Source organism: Protobothrops mucrosquamatus, unplaced genomic scaffold (genome assembly GCF_001527695.2).
Source record: "Protobothrops mucrosquamatus isolate PMUCROS unplaced genomic scaffold, P.Mucros_1.0 scaffold97, whole genome shotgun sequence".
In the NCBI taxonomy this organism is placed as follows: domain Eukaryota; kingdom Metazoa; phylum Chordata; class Lepidosauria; order Squamata; family Viperidae; genus Protobothrops; species Protobothrops mucrosquamatus.
Window position 1 is genome coordinate 561657 of NW_015386472.1, and position 14664 is coordinate 576320.

The following is a 14664-nucleotide window of genomic DNA, read 5'->3' on the forward strand; positions in this document are numbered from 1 at the left end:
TAAAATCACAGTGGCACCACAATCAAACCCTCACAATCATGTTGAAGGATCAGGAATTTTGAGTGGAATTTTTAGCTTAGAAATCCCAGCTTGCGGCATAGCAAATAAGGCAGGATATGGAAAATTCCCCAGCTCTGCCACTGATTTTTTTTTTTAATTATTTCTGTCGCCATTCCTACCTCCTTTTCCTCCAAAGAATGAATACTGATGGTCCTGGACTTACAATCCACAACTGAGCCCAACACTTTGGTTGCAAAGTGAGACAGTTTTTAAGTGAGTTTTGCCCCCTTTTACGACTTTCCTTGCCATAGCTGTTAAATGAATTGCTGCATTTGTTAGTAATGGTTAAGCTTTTTTTGTCTTTCAAAGTGCTGTTTTAGAGTTCTTCCTTTTTAAAAAAAATATTTTTACTGAACGTTTTCATAACAATAGTGAAGTTTATTAAAGGAAAGTAAATAGTAAAGTTACAAACTGAACTCAGAAAGAAGGACAAGTCGTGAAAAAAGAGAAAACAGATCAAATAAAACACACATCTTCATTTAATGAAATCTTAAAACATACACACTGATTAGTTGGGAGAAGAAACATTGGCATGTGGTTCATAAGTTTGTTTGCTTCCTTAAGGAAACATGACAGAAAAAAAACCTAAGGTGAATTCAACTTAGATGATTATCAGTTCGCTGGAAAAATATAAATACTTATTTGAACAGAGTGCAAGAATATACATTGCTTTTATGAGAATGAGCAAGTCAAGCACTGGGCATTTTGTTGGTAGAGGTATGCAAGCTTCCAGATCTCACAGAATTCTTCAATAGGGAGGCAATGAAATTTTCAGGGCTGGCCGTTTGAAACATACAAATAGTCCCCAGTGAATTTTCTCTCTACGGGTAAATATTGTGCTATTGTTGCTTCACACTCTGAAATCTTGCAGCAGTTATTTCTAGAGGATTAACTTTGTGGGGGTAAAAAAAAATATCACAATTGATTTATTGATTGTTCTTTAAAGTGCATTCTTAGCTCTTGGAAATGTGGCTCATATGGGCTTCCACTGATGGCATGGCAAACACCAGAATGGAGAAAATTGTCGAATAAGATGGTACTGGAAGGACCAGGGTCAGAGTGCAGAGCACAACAAATTATACAAAATAAGAGGCAGTTTGCAAATGCACCCAACAGGTTGCAGAAATCAATTTGTCTTGGTACAGAATTTGGATATTTCACAGCAAATCTTAGTGGAGACAGGTTGTTTTAGCCCAAATCATGGTTTTTAGAAGGATTCCTCACTTTCTACTCAACCTATTGATGAATTCCAGAAACCTCTAAATCAGGTGTGTCCATCCTTGGCTGCTTGAAGACTTATGGACTTCATCTCCCATGGCTGGCTGGGGAATTCTGGGAGTTGAAGTCCAGAGTCTTCAGGTGGCCACGGTTGGAGACCCCTGCCCTAAAGCTTGCATCCTGCCCTTTCCATGTTGGTTGACCTGAGAAAGGTATCATTTGGAGCCCTTGGCAAACCCACAATGGGGGACCTGAGTCCAGAGAACTCCTGCATTCACAAGTGCGGGCGGCCATCGCTAGGCTAACTGTAGCACAGGTCCCAACTCCTATCCTTCCAGAAGTCATCCGTCATAGAGACCGAAGGGGCATAGTCTTTGCAATCCAGGGTGGCGTAGGGAAAGAATTCGGAAGCTCGAAAAGTGTCCAAGTGCTGGGAACCGCACGGGGTGCAGTAGCACGTCGATAGGCCGGAGGTGTGTGGGACGTGGTTTTGTGGCTGGCAGGTGCTTTCCTCTGGGGGCAAATACATGCAACTCCTGCCATCCAGAGCCGGGCAGCTGTAGCCAAGTGGGGCGAAAGGAGGCATCTGAGATGAGGAATAGCTGTAATCGAAGGTGCTGGAGGGATCAGGAACCTCGGGGGATCCGGAACCCTAAAACGAGAAAACGAGGATGAAGCACCCGGTCTTCCGTCTGTAAATTTCATTCTGAGTTCACAGGACGATTGTAGGCATGCTTGCTCAGAAGTGGGTAGGTAAGAAGTAAGAAATCGTGGGCGCTCCATCACTGGAGATTTTTAAAAAGAGGCTAGACAGTCACTTGTCTGAGATGGTATAGGTTCTCCTGCTTGAGTAGGGGGCTGGACTAGAAGACCTCCAAGGTCCCTTCCAGCTCTATTCTATTCTAAAGCTGGGTCCATAGGACTCCAGGAAGAGTGCACCAGGTAGTGCTAATCAGCTAAAGGAGGGGTGCCCAACCCTTGGCCAACTTGAAGATCTGTGGACTTCAACTCCCAGAATTCCCCAGCCCGCATGGGCGGGCTGGGGAATTCTGGGAGTTGAAGTCCATAGGTCTTCAAGTTCCCTTGATTGGGTAACCCCATGGATAAAGCAAGAGAGTGCAATCAGAGTCCCAAGATTGCACATCATCCTCAAGCAGGAAGGGACAGGTTTGCAAAAGTAAAACAGAGACACCTACAAATGGATGAATTTGCTCCCTGTTGCGCAAGGGATTGCCTGCCGATTCTCTCAACTGCACCAGTTCTCCCCTGCTCTTTTAGACTCTTAGCCACCTGCCCCTCTTCTCTTTCACCAAAGCAGGCCTTTTCTCCTAGGGACTGGGGACAGTGGAGTAGCGTGGGTTGTCAGCACCCGGGGCAAGGCAAGTAATTTGCGCCCCCCCCTCCACAGTGGGCGGCGACCCGGCGGCTCGGATCGGATTCGCACAGGCAGGGGCAGAGAGCTGCGAGTGCGAGCGCGCCCCCCCAGATGTTGCGCCCGGTGCGCCCGGCCCCCCCTGCACCCCCCACGCTACGCCTCTGACTGGGGATCCAGATTTGGGAAGCTCCCCCTCCGAATCTGTCGATACCAGAAACTCAAGTACCAGGCAGGTGAGGGCTGGCTGGAAGCTCTCAGGTGAGCAGGCCAGGTTGTCCTGTGCCAGGGCCAAGGGCACCTCCAGCAGTGGCTCAGCTTGAAGGCAAGAATCCACCAGCTGCTCCAAATAATGGGGAATTTCCTCGCAGGAGCTCCCGTTCTGGAACTGCCAAGGTGGTAAACCGCCGGATAAGGAAGATTCAGGAGCCGTGTTGATGTAAGGAACTGAGAAAAGAAAACAAGGTGGGAGAACTCAGCTCTGCTGTGAAATAGAAGTTGGCAGAAACTTTAGCTAGCCTGGCCAATAACAAATACCCAGGAGAGCATTGGCACAGCAAAAATGTGCGTTAAAAAGACAGGCGGTTCTCGACTTACAATCCACAATTGTGAGACATTTGTTAAGTGAGTTTTGCCCCATTTTATGGCCTTTCTAGCCACGCTTCTGATGTGAATCTCTGCAGTGGTTCAGTTAGTCACACGGTTGTTAAGTGAATCTGACTTCCCCCATTGATTTGGCTTGTCAGAAGGTCGCAAAAGGGGATCACATGACCCCGGGACATGGCGACCGTCGTAAATATGAGTCAGTGGCCAAGCGTCCGAATTTTGACCTCGTGGTCCTGTGTGTGAAAAATGGTCATAAGTCCCTTTTTTTCAGTGCTGTTGTAACTTTGAACGGTCACTAAACTAACCGTCGTAAGTCGAGGACATATTACCTGCATGCCTGACAAAATATTTTTCAGGATGCCACTGAAGGGCTGAAGCAGGGTTTGAAAATCCAAAAATTCAACGAGCCCATAGGATCTCCTACCTCAACTCTTATTCAAACTATATTTTTTTCCTTCCTATTTCTGTTTTTCTCTGCTTAAGAGAATCAGTTCCCCCCTTATCCTGAGTTCCTCTAAAGAGCTCACAATTTGCTCTTTAGATTTGCTGCTTCTTAACTCAGCTGCTCACTTTCAATTGCTCAAGGTTTCTTTATCCTTTGGTAGTTTAAGGATTGGGAGAAAAATGCCTGCTTTTCTGCCACTGAAAAACCTATTTCATCCCGGAGAATTGTGTTGTGTTGATACGAGATATAAAAAGATTAATTTCTTTGGGATTTCTGGAAGAGAGAGAGAGAGAGAGAGAGAGAGAGAGAGAGAGAGAAAATAAAAACAAGCATGGCTGGTTGTAAACAAACCGATCCCAAAATAAGTTAGCTTTGCAAGAAGAGGAAAAGGAAATAAATCCAGTCGCTGCCTTTAAATCCACTCCAGAAAAAGCACACCACAAACTCAGCTGGATTTTTTTTCTTTTTTCTTTTTAAAGCTTGTTTGCTCCCACCAATCTTCTCCACCCAGCCCGGATGCTCATCTGCACTTAGCAAGCTCCTGCCCAACGCGGATTGGCCATTTTCAAAATTAAATGCCCCTGCCCAGCTGAAAGCCAGGATTCAAGAAGAAACTGGTAGGAATAGGTATAGAAAGCTCGGGAAAAGAAGGGACATGTGTTTGTGGGTGCTGGGGAGAGGAGAAGGGGGCTGTTTTGTACCAACCTGTGCAGGGAGGCGAAAAAGCCTCACCAGCCTGGACGTTTCCGCTGCATTCTCCAAAAACCTGAGAATAAAAAAGGAACAAAGCAAAACAAATCTGGGGGTGTTTCTCTCCAATAATAAAACAGGGAAGGACTCGCCGCCCTCACCCCCTTCCTTCACCCCCTTACATGGCAGAGGTAAGTCCAGGATTTCCTCTCCAAAAGTGGAGAATTTTTTGAGATGCTGTAAGGCAATTAATGAAAGTTCTTCCTTCCTTGGGTGTATTTAATCTGGGGTCCTCCTCAATGTTATTCCTCGACTAGATATAATTTAGGGATGCCTGCTCCCCCAAAGCTTTGCAGCCTTTAAATGTAACGGATCTTCCACTGTCTATAAAACCTGCATCCTGAGAGGGCAGTTTGTGAAAAGGAAGGAAGGAAGGGAGGGAGGGAGGGAGGGAGGGAAGGAGGGAGGGAGGGAAGGAAATAGAGAAGGAGAAAGGAAAGGAAAGGAAAGGAAAGGAAAGGAAAGGAAAAGAAAGGGAAAAATGCTAATGTATAAGTAAATCACATCTGGGCAAGATTTATTTGCAGCTGGAGTCTTGAGAATTGACCACCTTCTTCTGCTTGCTCCTCTTGTTAGCAGCTTCTTTTACACAACATGCAACAATGGAGGTTTCAAACTCCAGACATATTTGAATCAAAGGCAAGGGCCTTGTGCTCCCAAGAGGTAATTTTCAAAAACCGTTTCTGCGCCTATAGAACTGTCTCTTGAAATGCTTGCAGTGCCCCTCACAAGAATGTTCTGCCTTTGCTTTTCAGCTCCTGTCCTTGCCAAGGCTGAAGGCCAAGGTCAAAGGAGACATACAGAAGGAAACCCCTTCCCAGATGGGGAACAGATGAGGAAGATACTGGAGGAGACCAGAATTTCTGTCCCGGCCAGGAGTTGCACTAGATCAGAGTTTTTCAAACATGGCCCCTTTAAGATATGTGGACTTCAACTCCCAGAATTCCCCAGCCAGCCATTCTGGGAATTCTGGGACTTGAAGTCCACACATTTTCAAGTTGCCAAGGTTGAGAAACATTGGAGTAGATACCTCTTTAATCCTCTCTGATGTGCTTTCCATGGGAGAACAGGGACATTTTTTTTCCTGGAACAAGGAACAGAAACAAACTGGTTTGTTATCAGAAAGACTCCAAAAGGACCCAAGAGGTTTTGATGGCCTGGTGATTTTTCCCTACTTCATTCTCTCCTCCAGGTTTGCGCCCCGCCTTTCACACCGCTGGGTTTTTCTACGTTCAGCGGCCAAACCTTGCACATTGTACTCAGCCATAAGTCCTCTGAGGTTCAGTTTACCAAATGGGCTGGGATCCGTGCGGTACACTGAGTCACAAAGGGCTGGGAGACGGAACCCACCAAGGTGTAAATTCCATCCCCACCTTCCTGGTGCGACCCACCCACCATTGTGACCAATCCAGAGGAAGGGAGAGGAGGGGAGGTTCACACACGCCCCGGATTCAAAAGAATGGAAACGACCCTGGGTTNCTGTAAGGCAATTAATGAAAGTTCTTCCTTCCTTGGGTGTATTTAATCTGGGGTCCTCCTCAATGTTATTCCTCGACTAGATATAATTTAGGGATGCCTGCTCCCCCAAAGCTTTGCAGCCTTTAAATGTAACGGATCTTCCACTGTCTATAAAACCTGCATCCTGAGAGGGCAGTTTGTGAAAAGGAAGGAAGGAAGGAAGGAAGGAAGGAGGGAGGGAGGGAGGGAGGGAGGGAGGGAGGGAAGGAGGGAGGGAGGGAAGGAAATAGAGAAGGAGAAAGGAAAGGAAAGGAAAGGAAAGGAAAGGAAAGGAAAGGAAAGGGAAAAATGCTAATGTATAAATAAATCACATCTGGGCAAGATTTATTTGCAGCTGGAGTCTTGAGAATTGACCACCTTCTTCTGCTTGCTCCTCTTGTTAGCAGCTTCTTTTACACAACATGCAACAATGGAGGTTTCAAACTCCAGACATATTTGAATCAAAGGCAAGGGCCTTGTGCTCCCAAGAAATAATTTTCAAAAACCGTTTCTGCGCCTATAGAACTGTCTCTTGAAATGCTTGCAGTGCCCCTCACAAGAATGTTCTGCCTTTGCTTTTCAGCTCCTGTCCTTGCCAAGGCTGAAGGCCAAGGTCAAAGGAGACATACAGAAGGAAACCCCTTCCCAAATGGGGAGCAGATGAGGAAGATACTGGAGGAGACCAGAATTTCTGTCCCGGCCAGGGGTTGCACTAGATCAGAGTTTTTCAAACATGGCCCCTTTAAGATATGTGGACTTCAACTCCCAGAATTCCCCAGCCAGCCATTCTGGGAATTCTGGGACTTGAAGTCCACACATTTTCAAGTTGCCAAGGTTGAGAAACATTGGAGTAGATACCTCTTTAATCCTCTCTGATGTGCTTTCCATGGGAGAACAGGGACATTTTTTTTCCTGGAACAAGGAACAGAAACAAACTGGTTTGTTATCAGAAAGACTCCAAAGGGACCCAAGAGGTTTTGATGGCCTGGTGATTTTTCCCTACTTCATTCTCTCCTCCAGGTTTGCGCCCTGCCTTTCACACCACTGGGTTTTTCTACGTTCAGCGGCCAAACCTTGCACATTGTACTCAGCCATAAGTCCTCTGATGTTCAGTTTACCAAATGGGCTGGGATCCGTGCGGTACACTGAGTCACAAAGGGCTGGGAGACGGAACCCACCAAGGTGTAAATTCCATCCCCACCTTCCTGGTGCGACCCACCCACCATTGTGACCAATCCAGAGGAAGGGAGAGGAGGGGAGGTTCACACACGCCCCGGATTCAAAAGAATGGAAACGACCCTGGGTTTTCAAAGGGCCTTTTGAAACTCTCCTCCAAATGAGAAGACAAACAAAAGAAATGTAATCGGAGTTCTCTGGCAGGAGAACAAATGCTGCAGCCGTGACCGAGGGCTGGACGGCTTTCCCCCTTGGCGATGAGAGTAACAGGCAGGTTCTCCTGAGATCTTCCTTGGGGGTTTTAACAGATCCATGGAAAGCCGTGGGAAGGTTGCAGGTTGCAAGAGAAAGAAATGGCCACCTGCCACCTCTTCTTGGCCAGCTCCACCCGGGAGAACTTCTCCAGCACTCTGTTCTCTCTTTTAAGGGAGGGTTGGAAGCAAAATCTTGTTCATCAGGTTGTGTGGGATTTGGAAGAAAGCCAAGGAAGAACATTGAGGACTACTTCAAGGAGGGCTGGAGTTTGTGAAGAGGGGACTTTGTGAAGCATTGTGAGGCTCTTGGATTCTATTGGCCAGAAGCTGAAGAAATGATGGAGGGAAAATGGCACTTTTTTGATAGCCACCAAATAATTTATTTGATGCGTAGGAGGAGACAACTCATCTACTGATAAAAAAGAATCTCTGTAGTTCAGGGTTGAACTGTGGAGTTCTTGTTGCTCTCTGAGCTTGGTGGCTTCCTTGCAGATGTTTCATGAGCTCACTAGGTAACATCCTCAGTGCTAGAAGAGAGGAGGAGGGCGAGGAGGAAGACTGTGGGTTCCTTTGTGCTCTCTGAGCTTGGTGGATTTCTTGCAGATGTTTCATGACCCAACTAGGTAACATCATCAGTACTAGAAGAGACTGGGGTTTGCAGGGAGGAGGAGGGGGAGGAGGAGGAGGAGGAGGATGAGGTCTTTGTTGCTCTCTGAGTTTGGTTATTTTCTGGCAGACATTTCATGACCCAACTAGGTAACATCATCAGTGCTAATATTGATGATAGCCCTGAAAATGGAACCAGGACCCCATAGCTGATCTATTCAAATGGCTCATTTAATATCTAAACTTCAAAAGAGTTTAAAGGGAGATGCTTACAGCTTCAGCCACCATGGCCTGTTTGGCTCTTCTCTGCTGCAGAAGTTCCTTCACGGTCATCTTCACTCGAACGCCTTGGTAGACCTTCGCCTTCCCTGAAAGGAGAGAGCAAAAAATGCCCCTTGGCAGACCCAGGACACTCGGAAGGGCCCTGGCCGGGCTGGGGTTTCAGCAGTGGCTGGAACTCTCTGCCTTCTCCTAAGAGCAACATGCAAAACATTGAAACAGCCAGCTGTGGCTTCTTTCAAGCCAATTCGGGTTAGAAGAAGTGACAGCTTAGTATGGTGTGTGATGACAACAGCTTTGACATCTTCTGACTTTGATCCAAAGTTTAATAAACCACAGTTTATTAAATAAACCACACTTGGCAAGGTTTACCCATTATATTAAACTGGTGTTTTTCAAACTTGTCAACTTTAAGATGTGTATCTTCAACTCCCAGAATTCCCCATCCATTTTTTCCCTCCCTCCTTCCTTCCTTCCTTCCTTCCTTCCTTCCTTCCGTCCTTCCTTCTTCACATTCTGTCTTTCCTGCATGAGCTCACAGCATGGGACCTCCCTTTAGTTCATCCCCAAAATAACACAAGTTGCAAAGAACAGCCAGCTAAGAAAATACAGCCCCAATTCATCCAGGGCGTGTCTAAAGTGAAGGGTGGATTTGAACCTGGATCCCTAAACAGAGGAAAACTCCAGACGCCCAACTGCTTCAAATGTTAGCCGCATGATTTAGACGGGAGACCACTTGAATTCTTTAAAAGGAGTTGCCAAGTTTTTTTTTAAAAATGAGCTTTTGTAGGGAGATTAAGACGAACTCAGCAGGATTACCTTACAGGTCTCCACTCCCGCCTTGTGTTTTTACAGAGATCCCCAGTGGGCGCTTTGGAAAAGTCCTGAGAGGAACATTTTTAGAACATATTTAACTTGTCCGCTTCCGAGCTCTGTTTTCTACTCAAGCTGACCCTTTAGGCCAGGGGTCTTCAAACTAGGCCCTTTTATGACTTGTGGACCTCAACTCCCAGAATTCCTCAGCCAGCATCATTTTTCACCAGCTTCGTCTCCCCCCAATAATTCTAGCTGCTCAATTCATCACCTTGTATAAAGATGTTGTCTGTTGGGATCCTATCCTTTCCCTAAGGATTCCAAACACAGGATGAGCTTTTTCATAGGAACAACCCCCCCCCCCATGGCTTCAATGACTTAATTCAACTTTCACTGCCTGGGGGGGATTAATTCTGTTAGCCCTCCCCCCCACACACAAATTGCCTCACTTTAGACCTGCCTGGCTGTGTGCATCTCTGCCAGTGCCCATTTCTTGCACACATGTGCATACACACACACACACACACACACACACAAACACACCTTTCTTGTCTGGATCCCTCAGAAACTTGGGGTGGGTGGGTGGGTGACAAGTTTCTTGCTTACCATTGATCTCTAACTCAGACTCAGTTAAGAACCATTTCAAAAGCATCCACTGTAATGTATAATCATGGGTATTTTGATGGCTGTTCTCGTGTTTTTTAGACCAGATTCCATCAAGGTGCCCTTTCCATTGTGACTTTATCTAGCGCACATTCAACTAAAATCCTCAAAAATGGTATTTTTGGGCTTAGACTTGGCCTAGTGCTTAGATCACCTGTGCCTCTAAAACCGCTTTCCGAAAACCGGCGCCCTTTTGAGATCACCGCCCAGGGTGGGCAATATATGGTGGACCTCCGTGAGATCTGCGGTGGGGGGGGAGGGGGCTCCAGGTTGTGGAAGCTTATTGGAAAGAGACTCCCCTTGGGGGTCTGGACCACCTGGGTTACTTCCCCCCTCCAAGGCATCCTGGGAAGTGTAGTTTAGCCTCCTCTGTGCTTTCAGCCCCCCCCCCCCCCAGCGTCCTGCGATTTGACGCCGGAGCCAGGAGGGTCCTGGACGCCTCTGGGTGGTGCAGCAGCGCCGGCCTTTGTGAGTGAATTGTACGCTCGTTTTTTGGGGAGGGGAAGGGGGCAAGGGAGGCGGCCGGCCGGTCATTCCGCATCTGGGAGTGGAGGAGGAAGAGGAGGGAAGGCTGGGGTGAAAGGCTGGCCGTTTGGGGTGTCTCTGCATCCCCTCCAGGAATCGGACTATCCGGAGGGGGCCCGGGCGACTGGGTTGCAACCGGGCCGACTCCCCCGCAGTCCGCAAAACGCGTCCCGGAGGCTGCGGCGGGCGCAGGACTGGCAGCGGCATCGCCCAGACGGGGCCGGGGGTGGGAGGAGCGCAAGACTTGGCCCCGCTCCTGCTTGCGCTCCACGGTCCCAGGGCGCCGCGGTGCCTTCCCGAGAGGGCTGGGTGGGGCGGCGGGGGCCGAGCGGACGGGGCGAGCCGCGGCGCCGTCGGGCAGAGAGAAGCCAGCACCAAGCCGGCTGGAGAGCGCCTCGGGGCTGCGCGCGGAGGGTTGGCGCGCCTCTGGATGCCCCTCTCCGGCCGGCCCTGCTCGGGGGTCGCGGTGGGACCCTGCCTCGCTTTCCCCGGGGTCAAGGGGAAGGAAAGGCGCTGGAGGAGACCTCGCCCGCGGAGCAAGCTTTCTGGGGCGCAGCGCGCTCCTCGACTGCGCTTTCATCCTGCAAAGCGACCCCCGAAGTCATTCCCCCCCCAGCCCATCTTTCCCCCCCGTCAGTTGCACTCCCAAGCACGGCTCGCAGGTCCCCCGCCTGCCCTCCGCGCGCCTCTCCCAGCTCCCCTAAATCCGCTCCAGAGCGAGGCGGGCGCAGACGGCGCAAATCGCGCCCCGGCGCTCGTAAGAACGAGCCAGCAGCGCGCAGCCACTTTGCGCGCAGAGCTTTCGCTACGCGGCAGCGCCGCGGCTGGCCGTCAGAAGCATCGCACGGGAGAGGTGGGGGAGCCTTGGGAGCCGAGTCGGTTGGCGACGGGGGGGGGGTGTCTCCCTTGAGCAGCCTCGCACCCCCCAAAAGGGAGGGGCGCCTTCCCTCTCTTTTGCGCCCGACCAGCCGGTCTTTCTAAAGCCCGAATTTTGGGGGCCGTGAGATGGAAACGCTCAAGCCTTCTTTATCAAAATTGCAGTTCGCTGGTTGGGGTTTGGGGGGTACACACACGCACACAAACACACACGTTTTTAAAAAAAGACTTTGCAACCCACTTGGCGCAGCCTGAAATGCCAGAAATTCAGTCTACGGTTTTGAAAAAAAAAATGCACATTTTAACCAGACGGATTAAGAATTAGCCACATAACTTCACCGTGGTTTTTTCCCTTCTTCTTCTTCTTCTTCTCCCCCCCCCCAAAGAGTGGTTTCAACAACCATCTTTGGAGTAGCCACATTCCAGAGCATTCACAGCTGGGAACGGCAGTGTTCCCCGGTGTAGCCCTGGCGCAACGGCATTGGGTGTGTGTGTGTGTGTGTTTGTGGATTTTATGTATATGAGTTTACACCGGATTTGGTTTAACATGCATGCCCTTAAAATCATTCTACTTCGTTGCTTTGTGAATTTGGGAATCCCTCACTCTCTTTTCCCTTTCTCTCCCTTCTTTTTCCCTTTTGTAAAAAATCTTCTGATGGCAAGCAGTCCCAAAAGGTGTGGGAGAGAAGGACTCGGCCCCCCCACACCCCAAAACCCACCAAAGATTCAATTCTGACTTACCTGACATTCTTCAGGAACAGAGAATGGAGCAATTGGCTTTCCACCCCCAACAGTGTTGTGTGGACCAAATCAAGGACACTCAGCTGGGCTCCCTAAAGCTGAAGGAAAACATGCAAGAAAACAGGAATTTTTGGATTAAAAAAGAATTCTAAAGTCTTGGTGCAGCTCTTGACTGGGAGACAAACAATATTAATCTTTTATACCTACAGATATAAGTTTGAATTTTTCTCCCCACAAGCCAAGTATTTAAAACCTCTAGAATCCATTGATTTGACAATCAAGGATTGCGCGATAGTTTCAATTTGAATATTCAAAGGCTTCAGAAAATGGACTCTCTTGGAGGAAAACCCAGCATAGCCCCATCTAGGACAGGGTCTGGGGGAACAAGATCCACCGGCCCCATCTTCCTGGGACCCCCCTTTGGGGCTCCTGTCCAGCTTTTTAGCTCCCTGGCCCCAAACGAGGGAGGTGCCCCCAAAGAGGACCCACAGTTTTGCAGATGCCAAATTCTAGGCCATCCCTGCCACTTCCCTGGCCCCCGTCACCTGATGATGCTTCCCTGCAATATTTTGGGGAGACCTCAGGATCGGGGTGCATTGGGGGGGCTGCCTGATGCATTTGTGGACAAAGAGGGCCTAAAAAAGGGGTGTGGCGTGGCCAGGAAAATATCACTGAGTCCTGCAAGCAATGACTGTGGGTGAACGGGGGACCTCGTTCCGTGAGTTTTGGGGTCTTTGATGTGTCCCCCAGTTTCTGACTTACTCCCCCCCTTCTTTTCCGCAATGTGGGTGTGATTTTAAGCTTATCCTTTGCAACAGCTACTCCGCTTTGCATTGTGGGAAGCTTTGTGTCTTCAAAAGGTGGTTATTTCCACCTGCCCCCCCTCCCTTGCTCTGGCCTTGCAATCACAGGCAAGGCAGGCTGAGGTTGATTTGAACTCCAGAGGAAATTTCTGAATTTTGAATCTGGATTCTTTCACGCCTTTTCCTCCCATCCCTTCCTTAGAAGGAACCCGGGGACAGCTGAGTCAACGAAAAACCTAGCCTGCGTTGTTAATGATCTACTATGAATATAATTTGGCCATTGTTCCCGATTCAATTTTTGTTTTGTTGAAAAATAAGGCTTTGACAAATATTCCCGATTGGAGATAAAGAGACGGTGCATTGCTGAATTCATGACGTGATTTCTTTTTGGCCAGAGTTTATTCTCCCTGAGCATCTTTTCCACATTGAAATATTCTGTTCTCCTTCCATTTTTTTTTATTAAAAAAACTGTGCATAATCTGAAAAGGGTTATGTGACACAGGAGAAGTGTGAGAAAGTAACCGGAAGGATTTTACCAAAGGAGAGGGCGGCTTGGGGGCTCTGCCACCCCTTAAAATTCAGAGACTGTCAGCAAGACATTTGAAACTCTGGGTGGGGAAGATAAGTGCTAAAACATGACCTGGGGGATTTATAAATTGCTGGGGGTGCTTGCCCAAAGATCTGGGCCCCCACCCCACAACTGTTCCTCTCTAAAATAGGAACTTTCTAAAATGATATAGAATCTAAAATCTAAAATGATTTCTAAAACAAGGGCTGCCTCGTAGTATGGATTCCTGACCTGTAATAATTGGCTGTGAAAGTTTAAGGGAGCCCTGCAAACTTTAATCCTGAGTTCTGGTAGTAGTAGTAGTATTAGAAAGATTAATTGATTGATTGATTAATCAATAAAATTTATATATCTGCCCTTCCCATCAAAGGCAACTCTGGGTGTCGAGCAAGAATCAGTAAGAACAATAAATAAAAACCAAAAAAGTACACTACAAAAAAAAACCCCTTATTAATAAATATCCTACAAGTAAAAATGGATGCACTCTGCATATTCTCAGAAGCCTGCTGCTGCTGAGTCCTGTCACCCCTGCAGGTTGGGGGGATTATTGTATTGGTAGTGTGGGTGGAAGTGTATATATTGTTGTTTTAAAAATGGTCTTGAATTCTGAAAATTTGTTTTCAGACAATGAGATCTATCTTGGTCTTCCCTTTTCAGAAAAAGCAGCGGTGATTGAAAATGGGGGCATTTATTTTGTCTCTTTAAACACTATTTGTGGAGCTCTTGGTTCTCAAAACACATGAAGGTATCTAATAGGGGGAACTGCTGTTTAAACTGCAAAACTAAAACTACGTGGATTGATGGATGTGCAGATAAGAAAATATTCCCTTTTTTTTGGCCGGCAGAGGGAGATAGACAATTCTATTCCAAACAGAAGAGGTCAATTTTTATATTCGAAGAGGAAGCAGAGAAGACAAAGGCTATTGGAATTAAATGCTATTTTTCATTTATGGGGAAAGTTGACTAACCAGTTTAGAACTTCAGCAGGCAAGTGCTATTTTGTTTTGGTCTCCAGTTTCAGAAATGAGGTGGAAACTCCTGGGAGATTATGCAAAAATTGGAATTTCTCCTCTTCACAGATCTATTGGGCTACAGTTCTCATCACCCCAAACAACAATGCTAGCTGGGGATAATGGAAATTGTAGCCTAACAAATCTAGAGGGCACCGAGTGGGAAGAGACTGGACATTTACTGCTGCTCTTGTGATATAATTTTTGACAGGGCGTTCAACTTTGACCACTTGAAGACCTGTGGACTTAACTCCCAGAATTCCCCAGCCAGCATGGCTCTCTGGAAAATTCTGGGAGTTGAAGTCGACAGGTCTTAAAGTTGCCAAGTGTGAAGATCCCTGGTTTAGAATCTAAATAGTGTCTTCTAAACTCAAATCATTCCCAGGAGGTAAAAATGGTTGA

At 47.6% G+C, this 14664-nt stretch overlaps 1 protein-coding gene across 1 annotated transcript; it reads right to left on the bottom strand.

The window, feature by feature from the left end:
- Positions 1-1450: 1450 nt before the first annotated feature.
- Positions 1451-11888, bottom strand: COLCA2 (colorectal cancer associated 2). Its single transcript, XM_015812575.1, has 5 exons — positions 11882-11888; positions 8258-8352; positions 4407-4467; positions 2865-3097; positions 1451-1930 (listed from the first exon to the last, which is right to left on the bottom strand). The coding sequence occupies exons 1-5, from the start codon at positions 11886-11888 to the stop codon at positions 1580-1582; spliced, it is 747 nt and encodes a 248-aa protein (XP_015668061.1). The 3' UTR covers positions 1451-1579.
- Positions 11889-14664: the final 2776 nt, after the last annotated feature.